The sequence below is a fragment of the Phacochoerus africanus genome, chromosome 11 (genome assembly GCF_016906955.1).
Source record: "Phacochoerus africanus isolate WHEZ1 chromosome 11, ROS_Pafr_v1, whole genome shotgun sequence".
Classification (NCBI taxonomy): Eukaryota; Metazoa; Chordata; class Mammalia; order Artiodactyla; family Suidae; genus Phacochoerus; species Phacochoerus africanus.
The window spans coordinates 125,257,325-125,272,930 of NC_062554.1; the positions used below are offsets into that span (position 1 = coordinate 125,257,325).

At 38.5% G+C, this 15,606-nt stretch overlaps 1 protein-coding gene across 2 annotated transcripts in view; it reads right to left on the minus strand.

Annotated features, from left to right (window-relative positions):
- EDEM3 (ER degradation enhancing alpha-mannosidase like protein 3) overlaps window positions 1–15,606 on the minus strand; it is a 76,981-nt gene that overhangs the window by 35,875 nt on the left and 25,500 nt on the right. For both annotated transcript variants that reach the window (XM_047754281.1, XM_047754280.1), the window contains exons 5-8: window positions 14,818–14,930; window positions 13,525–13,678; window positions 8,686–8,820; window positions 5,059–5,164 (exon numbers count right to left, since the gene is read on the minus strand). In XM_047754281.1, coding sequence (XP_047610237.1) covers window positions 5,059–5,164; window positions 8,686–8,820; window positions 13,525–13,678; window positions 14,818–14,930 — 508 coding nt within the window. The remainder of the gene's footprint in view (window positions 1–5,058; window positions 5,165–8,685; window positions 8,821–13,524; window positions 13,679–14,817; window positions 14,931–15,606) is intronic.

A 15,606-nucleotide genomic window follows, 5' to 3' on the forward strand; every position in this document is an offset into this window, starting at 1 on the left:
AACCCATGGGACCTCATCAAACTGAAAAGCTTTTGCACAGCAAAAGAAACCCAAAAGAAAACAAAAAGACAACTTACAGAATGGGAGAAAATAGTTTCAAATGATGCAACTGACAAGGGCTTAATCTCTAGAATATATAAACAACGTATACAACCCAACAGCAAAAAAACCAATCAATCAATGGAAAAATGGGCAAAAGACCTGAATAGACTGTTTTCCAAGGAAGATATACAGATGGCCAGCAAACACATGAAAAAATGCTCAATATCGCTGATTATAAGAGAAATGCAAATCAAAACTACCATGAGATACCACCTCACACCAGTCAGAATGGCCATCGTTAATAAATCCACAAATAACAAGTGCTGGAGGGGCTGTGGAGAAAAGGGAACCCTCCTGCACTGTTGGTGGGAATGGAAACTGGTACAGCCACTATGGAGAACAGTTTGGAGATACCTTAGAAATCTATACATGGAACTTCCATATGACCCCGCAATCCCACTCTTGGGCATCTATCCGGACAAAACTCTACTTAAAAGAGACACGTGCACCTGCATGTTCACTGCAGCACTATTCACAATAGCCAGGACATGGAAACAACCCAAATGTCCATCGACAGAGGATTGGATTCGGAAGATGTGGTATATATACACAATGGAATACTACTCAGCCATAAAAAAGAATGACATAATGCCATTTGCAGCAACATGGATGGAGCTAGAGAATCTCATCCTGAGTGAAATGAGCCAGAGAGACAAAGACAAATACCATATGATATCACTCATAACTGGAATCTAATATCCAGCACAAATGAACATCTCCTCAGAAAAGAAAATCATGGACTTGGAGAAGAGACTTGTGGCTGCCTGATGGGAGGGGGAGGGATCGGAAGCTTGGGCTTATCAGACACAACTTAGAATAGATTTACAAGGAGATCCTGCTGAATAGCATTGAGAACTTTGTCTAGATACTCATGTTGCAACAGAACAAATGGTGGGGGAAAAATGTAATTGTAATGTATACATGTAAGGATAACCTGACCCCCTTGCTGTACAGTGGGAAAATAAAAAAAATTATAAAAAAAAAATCCATAAATTTTTACACAAGTTACACATATGGTATGAGCACCTGCAAAGACTGAAAGTATAGAAAAAGACTTATCAGGCAAGTATTAAGCAAAATAAAGCTGAAGAAGCTATATTACTATCAGATCAAAACACTTTAACATGGTATTATTAGAGATGGTCACTGCATAACGATGAAAGGTTCAACTAAGAAGAAATAACAAATTTAAATGAATGCTCCCAACCAAATACATGAAGCAAGAACAGAACTACGGGGAGATGTTCACAGGTCCACTATCACTGTCAGAATTTTATCCGCCTTTTTTTTTTTTTTTGCTTTTTAGGGCCACACCCACAGCATATGGAAGTTCCCAGGCTAGGGATCGAATCAGAGCTACAGCTGCTGTCCTACACCACAGCCACAGCAAAAAGGGATCTGAGCATGTATGCGACCTACACCATAGCTCATGGCAACACCAGACCCCCGAACCAATGAGCAAGGCTAGGGATCGAACCCGCATCCTCACGGATACTAGTTGGATTCATTTCCACTGTGCCACAGTGGGAGCTCCCACCTCCCTTAATTCTTAAGAAGTCAAGTAAACAGAAACTTATTAGCAAGGACCTGCACAACATTATTAACTGAGCAAACTGACATATTTAGAATTCTGTATCCAAAGTACAAAATACACATTTTTATTTTTTTTGTCTTTTTAGGGCCACGCTCATGGCATATGGAGGTTCCAGGCTAGGGGTCAAATCAGAGCTGTAGCTGCTGGCCTACACCACAGCCACAGCAAGGCCAGATCTGAGCCATGTCTACAACCTACACCACAGCTCAGGGCAACGCCGGATACTTAGCCCACTGAGAGAGGCCAGGAATCGAACCCGAAACCTCATGATCCCTAGTCAGATTCGTTTCTGCTGTGCCATGACGGGAACTCCAGAAAATATACATTTTGAAAGCACACTTGAAATGTATACAAAAGTGGACCATGTGCAAGGCCAGAAAGAAAACTTTGATAAATTTCAAAGGACAGGTATCACATAGATCATAAGTATCATATAGGTATGAATTTTATATATATATATATATATATATATATATATATATATATATATACACACAGAAGTAACCCAATAGAAAATTGACAAAATATGAGAACATCCATAAAAGAAAAAAAGGGAAACACATATAGCCAATAGATATGAAGATGTGCTCAACATCACCTATGATGAAAGAAATGTAAATCAAACCACTATGGGAAATCGTTTGTACACCCATTTGGCCAAGTCTTTCAGTCTGACAATACAAAGTGCTGCAAACAAAGGATGCTGATCCACAGATCTCGTCTATGTTGAGAGTGAAGGTATAAAACTCCAGAAAACAATTTGAGCTTACCTCCTGCAGCTGAACTTTAGCTTACCCTATTTTCTAAAAATTCCACTCTTAGATATATAGCCAAGAGAAACTTACACATGTACAAGAGAAGAAATACAAAAATATTCACAGAGTAAAATATACAAAAGTAAAATCCTAGAAGCAATCTCAATGCTCATAAATCATGGTTTATTTGTCCAAAGAAAACATTACTCAGCAGTCAAAAAAGAATAATGTGTAAGAATTTTAGCAATATAATTTTAAGTGAAAAGTTTCAAAAGGTCGCATATGACATGATACCCTTTCATAAGTTTAAAACAAAACAAAAAATTTATTTAATACACAAAGATGCAATAAAACTTTATTAAAAGGAAAGCAAGGGAATGATCAACACAAGATAACAATGATGCTATTTCAGTTAGAGGAGGCAGAGGTGTGTGACTGCAAGAGGTAGGGAGAGTCAGGGACCATATGTAAAAGTGATATGCTGTCAAGTTAGCTGCTTTTAAAATGAAAGGATGGTCCACTTGTGGTTGGTTATTACATTATTTATTTATCATTATTTGGCTTTTTAGGGCCACACCAGCAGCATATGGAGGTTTCCAGGCTAGGAGTCTAATCGGAGCTACAGCTGCCGGCCTACACCACAGCCACAGTGATGCAGGATCCAAGCTGCATCTTCGATCTACACCACAGCTCACAGCAACGCTGGATCCTTAACCCACTGAGCGAGGCCAGTGATCGAACCTGCAACCTCATGGTTCCTAGTCGGATTCGCTAACCATTGAGCCACGACGGGAACTCCTGGGTGCTTATTACATCATTAAAATGACTAAATAACACGGGCCATGCATAGGCTGAGGATGAGAATGTCATAAGCCAAGGATTATAATTACTTCAAAATTAATTATGATTACTTAATTGGTATCTGAGTTTCAAAGTAGGTTAAAAAAATAATTAAGAAATCACAGAATTCTGAGGCCAGGATTCAGATGAGTTTCAGGAAGGAACCATTCAGATAAAACTTGGGAAACTTTAGACAATAGTGAATACGGGCAGTGTTTTTTTGGTTTTTTTTTTTGTCTTTTAGGGCCACACCCGCGGCATATGGAGGTTTCCAGGCAAGGGGCTGAATCAGAGCTGTAGCTGCTGGCCTACACCAGAGCCACAGCAATGCAGGATGTGAGCCACGTCTGTAACCTACACCCCAGCTCATGGCAACACCAGATCCCTAACCCACCGAGTGAGGCCAGGGATCGAATCTGCATCCTCATGGATGCTAGTTGGGTTCGTTAACCACTGAGCCACAAAGGGAACTCCCTGGGGCAATCATTTTATTCTAATATGTCAAAATAACATTTATATCATTTTCATTTATTTAAATATAGGCAGTTATTTTTTATTTTATATATAACATAAGCCTTAGAAAAATAGAGAAATGTGTAAACAAGATAGTTTCCATTCACCTATGCCTGTTTTACAAGCTATCTTATAAAGATAAAATCATATTCTTGTTAGATCCCATATGCTGTTCATTTATATTACACTATTATATGCTTTGTCTCATTATCCAGTTTAATAAGTTAATACTCCAACACTGATGTAAAATAATCTTCAAACACTGATGCTATTCTTTCACTTATGATCGCTTAGACTGTTTCAACGTTTTCCACTATTACAAATAATTATCTGATAAATATCTTTGGGAGCAAATTTTTTTTTAATTAATTAATTAATTTTGCTTTTTAGGACCGCACCTGCGGCATATGGAAGTTTCCAGGCTAGGGCTCAATTCAGAGCTACAGCTGCCAGCCTACACCACAGCTCATGGCAACACCAGATCCTTATCCCGCTGAGGGGGGGCCAGGGATTGGACCTGCATCCGCAGGGACACTAGTCAGGCTTGTTACCACTGAGCCAGAACGGGAACTTCTAGGAACATATGATTTTCTAATTTTTACATGTGTCCTCAGGCTGGATTCCTGGAAGTGAAATTATTAACAAAGGACTAACACCACATTAGTGAGCACTAACGTCACAGTAAGCACAGCATGTGCCGGGCCCGGCTCCAAGTGCCTTGTATTAACTCATTCAGTCGCAGTGACTCCATGAAGTGTACGCTATCACCCTCGTTTTATGGATATAGATTCAGAGGTACCCAGAGGTTATACAATTTATAATTTGCCCAAGATCAGACCATAGCTTAAAGCCCAACATGATTCTAGAGTTTACACTCTTAGCTGCCGTGCTATGTCTGAAGGTAGAAGAAAAAAAAAAAAAGATTGGTGATAATATTACCAAATACAGATTTCCACTTAACTACATCTTGCTGTGAGATGGCTGAGGTATTCTGATCACTAATTCTTGAAGAGATTAGTTGTATTGTTATATTTATACCCTCTGTCTATAATGCTATAAGGTATGAAATAGGACACTAAGTCATCTAGATTAAGTGTACCATTATTTGGCACCAAAGAAAACCTTGCTACATTGGTTAAAAGTCTAGTGACCTTATGAGAAATTATGTTTTATTCTGTCCTAAAGACTATTTTAACAAATAAAAATCCTTTTTTTCCCAACCATTTTGAGGACTGAAAAGCCCACCTTACATACCTTTTCGTACCCAATCTCCAGTATGAATATTTATGGTCACGCCCACTAAATTACTACTTCGCTGTCTTTTTTCCCAGAGAAAATCAAGAGCTTTTCTTGCATACTCCTATAATAAAAATAGAAAAAAGCATACTTGAAGAATTGAATATCTTTGGCAAACAGGAAACAAACAAAAATCAAAAGCCCACAGTATATTTTAAGGATTAAGTAAAAGTCCCAAAGATAATCATTCATAATATACATTACATTTTCTTACAAGTGAAATATTGGCTCTTTCGGCCAGTGTAGCCTAATTAAAAAGAATGACTCTAAAAATGCTACTTAGTTGCAATGATCTCATTCTGAGACCATCCCTGTTGATCTGCTGCTATAGTTCAGGTCCACATTCACACACATGCATTATTAAATGAAAAACTGCTGATGTCATTAAATTAACTTATTAAAATAATTTCTATCTTTTAAATGCAAAGTGAAAATCTCCTTAGATACTCTTAAGTACTCTTATTTACAAAATTGGAAGAGAATTTCAAAGTTGACATGACACATGTTTGAAACAGAATAAGCATTTTAAGCTTACTTTCTACTTTTTTTTTGTCTTTTTTGCCATTTCTTGGGCCGCTCCCGCGGCATATGGAGGTTCCCAGGTGAGGGGTCGAATTGGAGCTGTAGCCACCGGCCTACGCCAGAGCCACAGCAACGTGGGATCCCAGCCGCGTCTGCGACCCACACCACAGCTCATGGCAACGCCGGATCATTAACCCACTGAGCAAGGGCAGGGATCGAACCCACAACCTCATGGTTCCTAGTCGGATTCATTAACCACTGCACCACGACAGGAACTCCTTACTTTCTATTTTTTAGTCACACTTGCAGCAGTTCCCTGGGCCAGGGACTGAACCTACATCACAGCAGCCACCCAAGCCATAATAGTGACAACGGTGGCTCCTTAACCTGCTGCACCACCAGAGAACTGCAATAAATCCTTGCTTCTTTTTTCTTTGTTTTTCTTTTTTTGGCTACACCTGTGGCACGTGGAAGTTCTTGGGCCAGGGACTGAACCTCAGCCATAGCCGTGACAACACCAAATCCTTAAGCTGCGCTCTCTGAGCCATCAGAGAACTCCTGAAATCCTACTTTTTATTTTTATTTTTTTTTATTTTACTTTATTTTTTTTTCTTTTGTTGTTGTTGTTATTGTTGTTGTTGTTGTTGTTGCTATTTCTTGGGCCGCTCCAGCGGCATATGGAGGTTCCCAGGCTAGGGGTTGAATCGGAGCTGTAGCCACCGGCCTACGCCAGAGCCACAGCAACGTGGGATCCGAGCCGCGTCTGCAACCTACACCACAGCTCACGGCAACGCCGGATCGTTAACCCACTGAGCAAGGCCAGGGACCGAACCCTCAACCTCATGGTTCCTAGTCAGATTCGTTAACCACTGTGCCACGACTGGAACTCCAGAAATCCTACTTTTTAAATAGCAGGCATCTTCATTTAGCGAAGAGTAAGTAAAATGACTAGTCACAAAACCAGAAATGTAGCCTTATAATACATTTTTCTCTTCTTTCCTCATTTATTTTTGTCCATTAGACACTAAATTAAGATTATTTCTTAATTCTTGGCTTTAGATGAAAAGATGTAAACAAAAGCAAAGAATATGTGCAAAGGAGTTTCTAAGTTAAAATGAATTTCAAAGCATGAACTACTCAGTATGGCATAAATATTTCTAGAAAAGAAAATAAATCACTAAACCAATGTGTCACCTTGCAGATTTAAGAACAGGTTATAAAACAGTTTTACTTTTTTTTAAAAGTATTTTATTTAATTAATTTATTTTTTTTTCCTTGTCTTTTTGCCATTTCTTTGGGCCACTCCCGCAGCATATGGAGGTTCCCAGGTTAGGGGTCGAATCGGAGCTGTAGCCACCGGCCTACGCCAGAGCCACAGCAACGCGGGATCCGAACCGTGTCTGCAACCTACACCACAGCTCACGGCAACGCCGGATTGTTAACCCACTGAGCAAGGGCAGGGACTGAACCGGCAACCTCATGGTTCCTAGTCGGATTCGTTAACCACTGCGCCACGATGGGAACTCCAGTTTTACTTCTTGATTCAATCTATTTATGCGGAATTTTTAAACGAAGCAGATCACAGCTTTATTTAATGGTATAATTTCAGAGCTGGAAAGTTTCATAAAGATTACATTTCCCTACTTCTATTTTACTGCTAAGAAGACAAGCCCAGTAAAATCAAAGTTTTAACCAAAGTTTAAAACCGAATTATAGGACAACTAATCTGAGAATTCAAGTCTCTTTATGTATTAGATCAAAAGTCAATAAACTTTTTCTGACGAGGGGCAGACAGTAAATATTTTAGGCATTATGGGCCACAGAGTCACTGTCACAGTCACTCAACTCTATCACTGTAGCACCACTGCAGCCACAGTCAAAAATAAATAAATGAGCATGGCTGTGTTCCAATAAAACTTCACAAAAAAGAAGCAATGGCTGGATCTGGCCTGAAGACTGTAGTTTACTCGTCCTGTGTCAGTTTGCTTCTCTCATAATAAATCACTGTACATTGAAGAAGTTAAAGAAAAAACTATGGTTTTTAAATATAATACGGCCCAGCGGAAAGTATCTGGGCTTTAAATTCAGAAAGTCATGTATTCTAATTCTGGTTCCACTCACCCACCCACCCACTAGTCATGCAACTTTGAGCCTTATTTTCCTCACCTGTAATGCATCAGTAGTTTAGAGTTTGTAGATCAAATTAAATTAGAAAGTGTGTTGACACTTTTTTTTTTTTTAAGGAAGGGAAAATATTAGTCAGCAAGTTATAGAATAAAAATTAAACTTAACAAGATAAATTTGTCCTTAAAGTATGTTGAACATACACAAATACAAAGACCATTTAAATTGTTTTATTTACACCCAGATGCAATGTCTTGAATGTTAGCATAGTTCCTAGTTTTGCTTGTTCCATGTGCACCATTTGCTGAACTTTTAAAAATACTCCTAAGTAAAATATTTGCAAAAAGGCTATTATTGCACTCCAATGACATGGTTACACAATTAGCTAAACTGCCAAGTATGAGACATAGCTAGTCCAGAATAAAATATTTGGGGGACATTAAGTCTTTGGATCATGAACAATACTTCCCTTGGAGTAAAACAAACTTATGGATAAGACTCTCAATCAAGACTGAAGTGCAAAAATTCCACTATGTTTTACAAGATCTACTGAAATTTTCAGAAATGCAAAAGACCATCTAAAAGTCTAGCAAATAATAAGTTTAACAAACACAGAAACATACCGTTTCATAAAAGATACCTGTGCTATCAAATTTCATATAAGTAATACCACTAAAAAACCTTCTAAGAGTAAAGCTAAAAATTTACTTTGTAGTTTGTAAACAAAATGCTTTTTATGTTTTTAATATAGCTTTTATGTTTTTAATATAGCTTTTATGTTTTTCACTATTAAAGGCTATGTGCTGGAATTTAGACAAAAAAGTTCACTGAAATAACAGAAATCCTTCAATTGATAATCTTAATATTTGATTAATGAAGGAAATCTATAAAGTTAGTTATGCCCAATGCCCCAGTGATCAAAGACTATAAAAAGCAAACCTCAAATATCGTTGCTCCTGTGAATCGACTTAAAGCAGCAAACTCAAGGATCAAGGTACCTGCACAAGCGGTACAGGTATCTGTCTCAGTTCCCGTCCGAGCTTCTGGTTTTCTGATACCAAACTTTAAATTAATCTAAATAAAATCAAAAGATTATCATTAGCAATTATCAACAGATAATGGCTTCTGGATAAGAAACCATTTTTCAATCAAGGTCTTTAATCAAATCATGAAAATAATTAATAAAATAAACACTGAAATTTTACCTGATGATCTCTGTGACTTTCCAATTAGTCTCTGGGGAATTATAATCTAAGCACATGATATTCATGGGATAAATAAAATTTTCATTTAGTTCCTTCCTCAATGACATCAAAATTCAGTATCATTCTAATAATTACACAGAGAAAATACTTTCTATAACCATCTTGTTCTCTGGACAATTTGAATTAGTTAGTACAAAAATGGGAAACTAGAGAATTCCCATTGTGGCTCAGTGGTAACAAACCCAACTAGTATCCATGAGGATGCAGGTTCGATCCCTGGCCTCACTCGGTGGGTTAAGGATCTGGCGTTGCCATGAGCTGTGGTGTGGTTTGCAGATGCAGCTCAAATCTTGTGTTGCTATGGCTGTGTTGTAGACCAGTAGCTAAAGCTCTGATTTGACCCCTAGCCTGGGAACTTCCATATGCTGTGGGTGTGGCCCTAAGAAGAAAACCCCACCCCCCCCCAAAAAAAACAAAAGTAGGAAACTAGACAGTCCTAAAGGAAATAGGTTTAATTGTGAATTTATAAAAAAGCAGTACTAAGTTAAGTAGTCTTTCATAGAGAAAAACTGATTAAATTATGGTATGTGTTTAAAAGGAGATCAAAATTTTATTTACAGGTTTAAAAAATTTAAACTATAGAATATATTGCCTTGCTAGCAATACACTGAAAGGCTAACAAATAACAAAGAAAAAAATCTGCAGACAGCCAAATACCACAGTATAAACATAGATTAATAAGAACCAACCTGACCAGAAACTAGGTCTGGGGTTTACATGTGAGTTTTTAAAATGACCATTAAAATAACAAAATATTAATAAGAGAAATGAGAGACAAAACGGCAGAGCAAAAGGACACAAGCTTGTCTCTTCTCTTGAAAACACCAAAATCACAATTAACTGTTCAACCATCAACAAAATACACTGGAAACTACCAGAAGGGATATCCTACATTCAAAAGACAAAGAAGCCACAATAAGATAACAGGAAGGGTGCTTTTGTGATGTAAGCAAATCCCATATCTGCTGGTGGGCAACCCACAAACTGGGAAATAACTATACATGCACGGGCTCTCACACAGGAGTGAGAGCTCTGAACCAGACATCAGTTTCCCTAAACTGGGGGTTGGTCATTGGGGCACTGAAGGCCAGTTGGACTTGAGCACAGGAGCTCCACAGGACTGGGAGAAACAGAAATTCCACTCTCAGAGGGTGCACACAAAGTTTCATATATACTGGGTACCAGGGCAAAGAAAAGACAAAGGAAGAATCTGCACCAGACCTACCTACAGGTCTTGGAAGCTCTCCTAGGAAGGTAGGGGTCAAATGCAGCTTACTGTGGGGGAAAGACACTAGAGGTGGAGGTCTTGGAATAATTAACAGTGTGAGCCCTGGGGAAGCTGCTATTTTGGAAAAAATCTAGTCCTACCCAACAGCCTGCAGGCATTAGTGCTGAGAAGCCCCAGGCCAAATAATCAACAAGGTCGGAACACAGACCAACTTATCAGCAGAAAGGCTGCCTAAAGTCTTCCTAGGCACACAGCTGCCTTTAATCACACCCCTCAACACAGCCCTGCCCACCAGAGGGAAGAGACCCAGCTTTACCCACCAGTGGGCAAGCACCTGTCCCTCCCATTGGGAAGCCATCACAAATCCCTGGGTCAACTTCATCTACAGGGGACAGTCACCAGAAGCAAGAGCAGCTACACCCATGAAGCCTGTAGAAAGGAGACCACAAACACAGAAAGCTAGACAAAATTAAATGGCAGAGAAGTATACTCCAGACAAAGGAACAAGACAAAACTCCAGAATACCAGCTAAGTGAAGTGGAGGTAGGCAACCTACCTTTTACACACATAAAAAAGACTTCAGAATAATGATCGTGAGGATGATCCAAGATCTTGTGGGAAAAACATGGAGGCAAAGATCGAGAGCTTACAAGAAATGTTTAACAAAGAGACAGAAGAATTAAAGAACAAACCAATGAGTCATACAATAACTGCAATGAAAATAACACAAGAATAAACAACAGAATACATGAGGCAGAAGAATAAGTGAGATGAAAGACAGACTCTTTGAAATCACTGATATGGAATGGAATGAAGAAAAAAGAAGGAAAGGAAATGAGGACAGTCTTAAGAGACCTCTGGGCTAACATTATGTACCAACATTCACATTACAGAGGTCCCAGCAAGAGAAGAAAGAAAGGACCAGAGAAAATATCTGAAGAGATAGTAGCTGAAAACTTCCCTAATAGGGGAAAGGAAACACAGTACAGGAAGCAGAGTAAGTACAATATAGGAATAAACCCGAGAAGAAACAAGCCAAAACACATATTAATCAAACTGACCAAAATTAAAGACAAAGAGAAGATGTCAAAAGCAACTAGCGAAAAGCAACAAACATCATACAAAGGAACCCCTATAAGGCTATTAGCTGGTTTTTCAGCAGAAATCCTACAGGCCAGAGTGGCATGATATATTTAAAGTGATGAAAGGGGAAAACCTATAACCAAAAATTCTCTACCCAGTAAGGCTTGCATTCAGATTTGACAGAGAAATCAAAAGCTTTACAGACAAAAACTAAGAGAATTCAACAACACCAAACCAGCTTTACAACAAATGCTAAAGGTACTTCTCTAGGTGGAAAGGAAAAGGCCACAATTAGTAACACAATAATTACAAATGAGAAGGTTCACCAATAAAGTAAAACATATAGTAAAGGTAGGAAATTATCCACACACAAATATGATTAGCAAATCTAGCAATCATGAGATGAGGAGAGTATGACTGCAGGATATTGGAAAGGCATTTGAAATTAAAAGGCCAGCAACTTAAAACAATCCTGTATATATATAGACTGCTAAATCAAAACTTCATGGTAACCACAATCCAAAAATCTACAATACCCACACAACAAAAGAAAAAATAATGCAAAGACAAGACTAAAGACAGTCATCAAACCAAGAGAGAAGGAGAAAGGGAAGAAAAAAGACCTACAAAAACAAATCCAAAACAATGAACAAAATGGCAATAAGAACATACATAACAATAATTACTGTAAAAGTAAATGGATTATATGCTCCAACCAAAAGACAAAGACTATAGACTGGTTGAATGGACACAAAAATAAGACCAGTACATATGCTATCTATAAGAGACCCACTTCAGATCTAGGGACACATACAGACTAAAAGTGCAAGGATGGAAAAAGGTATTCCATGTGTCAGAAATCAAAAGGAAGTTTAAGTGGCAATACTCATACCAGACAAAATAGACATTAAAATAATGTTACAAGAGACAAAGAAGGACATTAATAATTATTAAAGGCGCAATTCAAGAAGAAGATGTAACATATTTGCATTATTTGTAAATACATGTGCACCTCAATATATAAGGCCACTGCTAACAGACATAAAAGTAGAAATTGGTAACAACACAGTAATAGTGGGGACTTTAACACCCCACTTACAGCAATGTACAGACCATCCAGACAGAAAATCAATAAGGAAACACAGTCCTTAAATGACATAAGAGACAAGATGGACTTAAATGTATAGAACATTCCATCTAAAAGCAGCAGAACATACAATCTTCTCAAGTGCACGTGGACCATTCTCCGGGAAAGACCATATGCCGGGACACACAATACACACAATATCGTATACACACAATATTGTATACGGAATGGGTGGTCAATGGGGACCTCCTACACAGCAGAGGGGACTCTGCTCAATACTTGGTAATGGCTGAGGTGTCTGCCCTGGGTAAGAGGGAGAAAGTAAAGTAACAGCTCTAATAAAGAAGGAAATACGTCGGGACAGAGTCCTTTCCATCTTCAACGGCTTACTTCCCTCTGCTTTAAGTATCAAATTTTCTTAGGGGGAGAAAAACACAAAAACTCCTTTGGCTGGACTCTGCTGCCAACTCTCTTTAATTATCGACACAGAAGAAATCTCAAAGTGAGTGGTCCTATGCTTTCGCCTGCTTTGAATCCTTCTCCCCTTTATTCTACCGCATTACATCCTTTGAGGCTCTCTTTGCACCTAATTCTCCTAATGTTTGCTACAACCTCTCCTTTTGAGACTTTCTTTTTAGGATTTTTGTAATACCATAGACTATTTTGTGGTTCTCCTCCTAAGTCTCCAAACTTTTCACTGATTGACTTTTCACAACTTTTACCTCCTTTTCACCGCTCGACTTCCTCCTCACTGTCCTATATCCTCTCCTCTGGAGAGTAAACACCTACTCTCACTCTTCCACCATTTCTTCTGCATGAATAATTCTGTACCCAACTTCTAGTCTGGCATCTGTTTCTTCCTTCAGCAGTATAATCTATCGTGTCATACAGTGGCACATAAAAGGCTTTAGTTAAACTCATCTAAATTCTCATACCGTTCAAATGCAAAATTAACTGAAATGTCAATATAAATTTGTTATGTAGTTTGACGTACTTTTTTTCCAGCCTGAAGCAAGTGAGAAACAATGGCTGGATCACAAAAAATTCATTTTTTTTCCCTTAATAATAGCAAAGGAAGTATATAAAGACTGCCATATTTTTTCAGAATTACTTACTCTTGGATAAGGAAGGCCACTGGTAGTATTGAAAGCTGGTAAAAGCTTGTAACCCAACTGCTTTGCCATTTGGAGAAGTTCATCATTGTACCACTGCATGTACTCGCCTTTTTCCTTCAGCATGATTGCCAGTGAATGTCCACCCAAAAGGCCCCTACAACCACAGAAATGAAACATTAGCCACGCCATGCTGATACTTATACATCACCATCTAAAAAGATGTGGAAAGACCACAGAAGAACTTGACTTTTCTACCTACCACTAGCTACTCACTTTGTGGAAAATCATTATATATTACATAACCAGCATTTAAAAAAAAAAATCAGATGTTTTGTCTGTTGTAAAGTGTTTGGCATTCTTAGATACCTTAAATTTTCTTGAAATTTAACTGATTTAATTATATCATCATGAAATCGTTGACTCTTAGTATAACACTATAAAAAAAAAGAACCCAACTCCCTACTCTGTATTAAATGTACTAGACTAGTAAACTATGAAAAAGCTACAAAACTATTTCTTAAATTTAACTCAAGAATAGACTAACTTTGTCTGACAAAAGGAAATGAGTTAACACAAAAGTAACCATTAAATATAAAAATGTAATAATGTTGAAAAGTGAATTAATAAGTACTGGAATGCCTGTTTTCCAAGAGTATTTCACTGTTTGGATCAAAGGTAATCCTATAACTTGTTCATTTGGCTTGAAAAGGTGCCGACTGAGGTTAGGAAACTAGGTAAGCTGGCGAAAACCGAAGTAAGCTGGCGAAAACCTGAGATGCCACTAACATGCAAATGTTTGACCTACAGTCAGTCATTTAACGACATAACAAGAATTACCTTTGATTTGAGTCTGCAACTATTCCCAGAGCCTGCTACTTACTACCTGCCCTCATATGATGAGGGTCATCCCACAGCCTCTGTGTTTCACAGCATTTCATTTTTAACTTTTAAACATGAGACATTTCTTGCTGGGAGTGGCTCAGTGGAAACGAATCTGACTAGTATCCATGAAGATACAAGTTCAATCTCTGGCCTCGGTCAATGGGTTAAGGATCCAGCGTTGCCGTGAGCTGTGGTGTAGGTCGCAGATGTGGCTCGCATCTGGCGTTGCTGTGGCTGTGGTGTAGCCTAGCGGCTACAGCTCCACTTCAACCCCTAGCGTGGGAACCTCCATATGCCGTGGGTGTGGCCCTAAAAAGACATTTCTTGCTTTATTACTATCAAGAAATAAAGAGTATACCCTTTTTTGCTTTTCTATTATTAAAATTAAGCTTTAGTGTCCCATATACTCACCCAAGAACTCTGATGTTTGTTTCAAAGACTGATACAACTACATCATTATCTAAATTAACATCTCTTAAAACTTTTCTCACAGCATCTTCAAATTCTTTAGTTTTATTTAATACCTAGAAGAAAATATTGAAAATAAAGTTGTTTTCAACCAAGACATAAAGAAATAGACTCAGAATGAGCTACTAAAACAAGTTAATACTTTAAGACTCTAAAAATTAACTCATACAAAAAATATTTCCCCTAAGCACGTTATAAAAATGTGGAGTTCCTGCTGTGGTACAGTGGGTTAAGAATCAGACTGCAGCAGCTCAGGTCACTGCAGAGGCATGGGTTTGATCCCTGGCCCAGCGCAGTGCATTAAAAGATCCAGTGTTGCTAAGCTGCAGTGCAGGTCACAGCTTTGGCATGGATTCAGTCTCTGGCCTGGGAACTTTCATATGCCAGGAGTGTGGCTATAAAAAATAAAAATAAAAAAAGTGATACCGGAGTTCCCGTTGTGGCTCAGTGGTTAACGACTCCGACTAGGATCCATGAGGTGGTGGGTTCCATCCCTGGCCTCACTCAGTGGGTTAAGGATCTGGCGTTGCTGTGAGCTGTGGTGTAGGTCACAGGCTCGGCTTGGATCCTGAGTTGCTGTGGCTCTGGTGTAGGCCATGGGGTTCCAGCTCCGATTCAACCCTAGCCTGGGAACGTCCATAAGCTGCAGGTGTGGCCCTAGAAATAGACAAAAAAAAAAAAAAAAAAAAAAAAGAAAAGTGATACTATTTAAAACTAAAAAAAAATTAATGC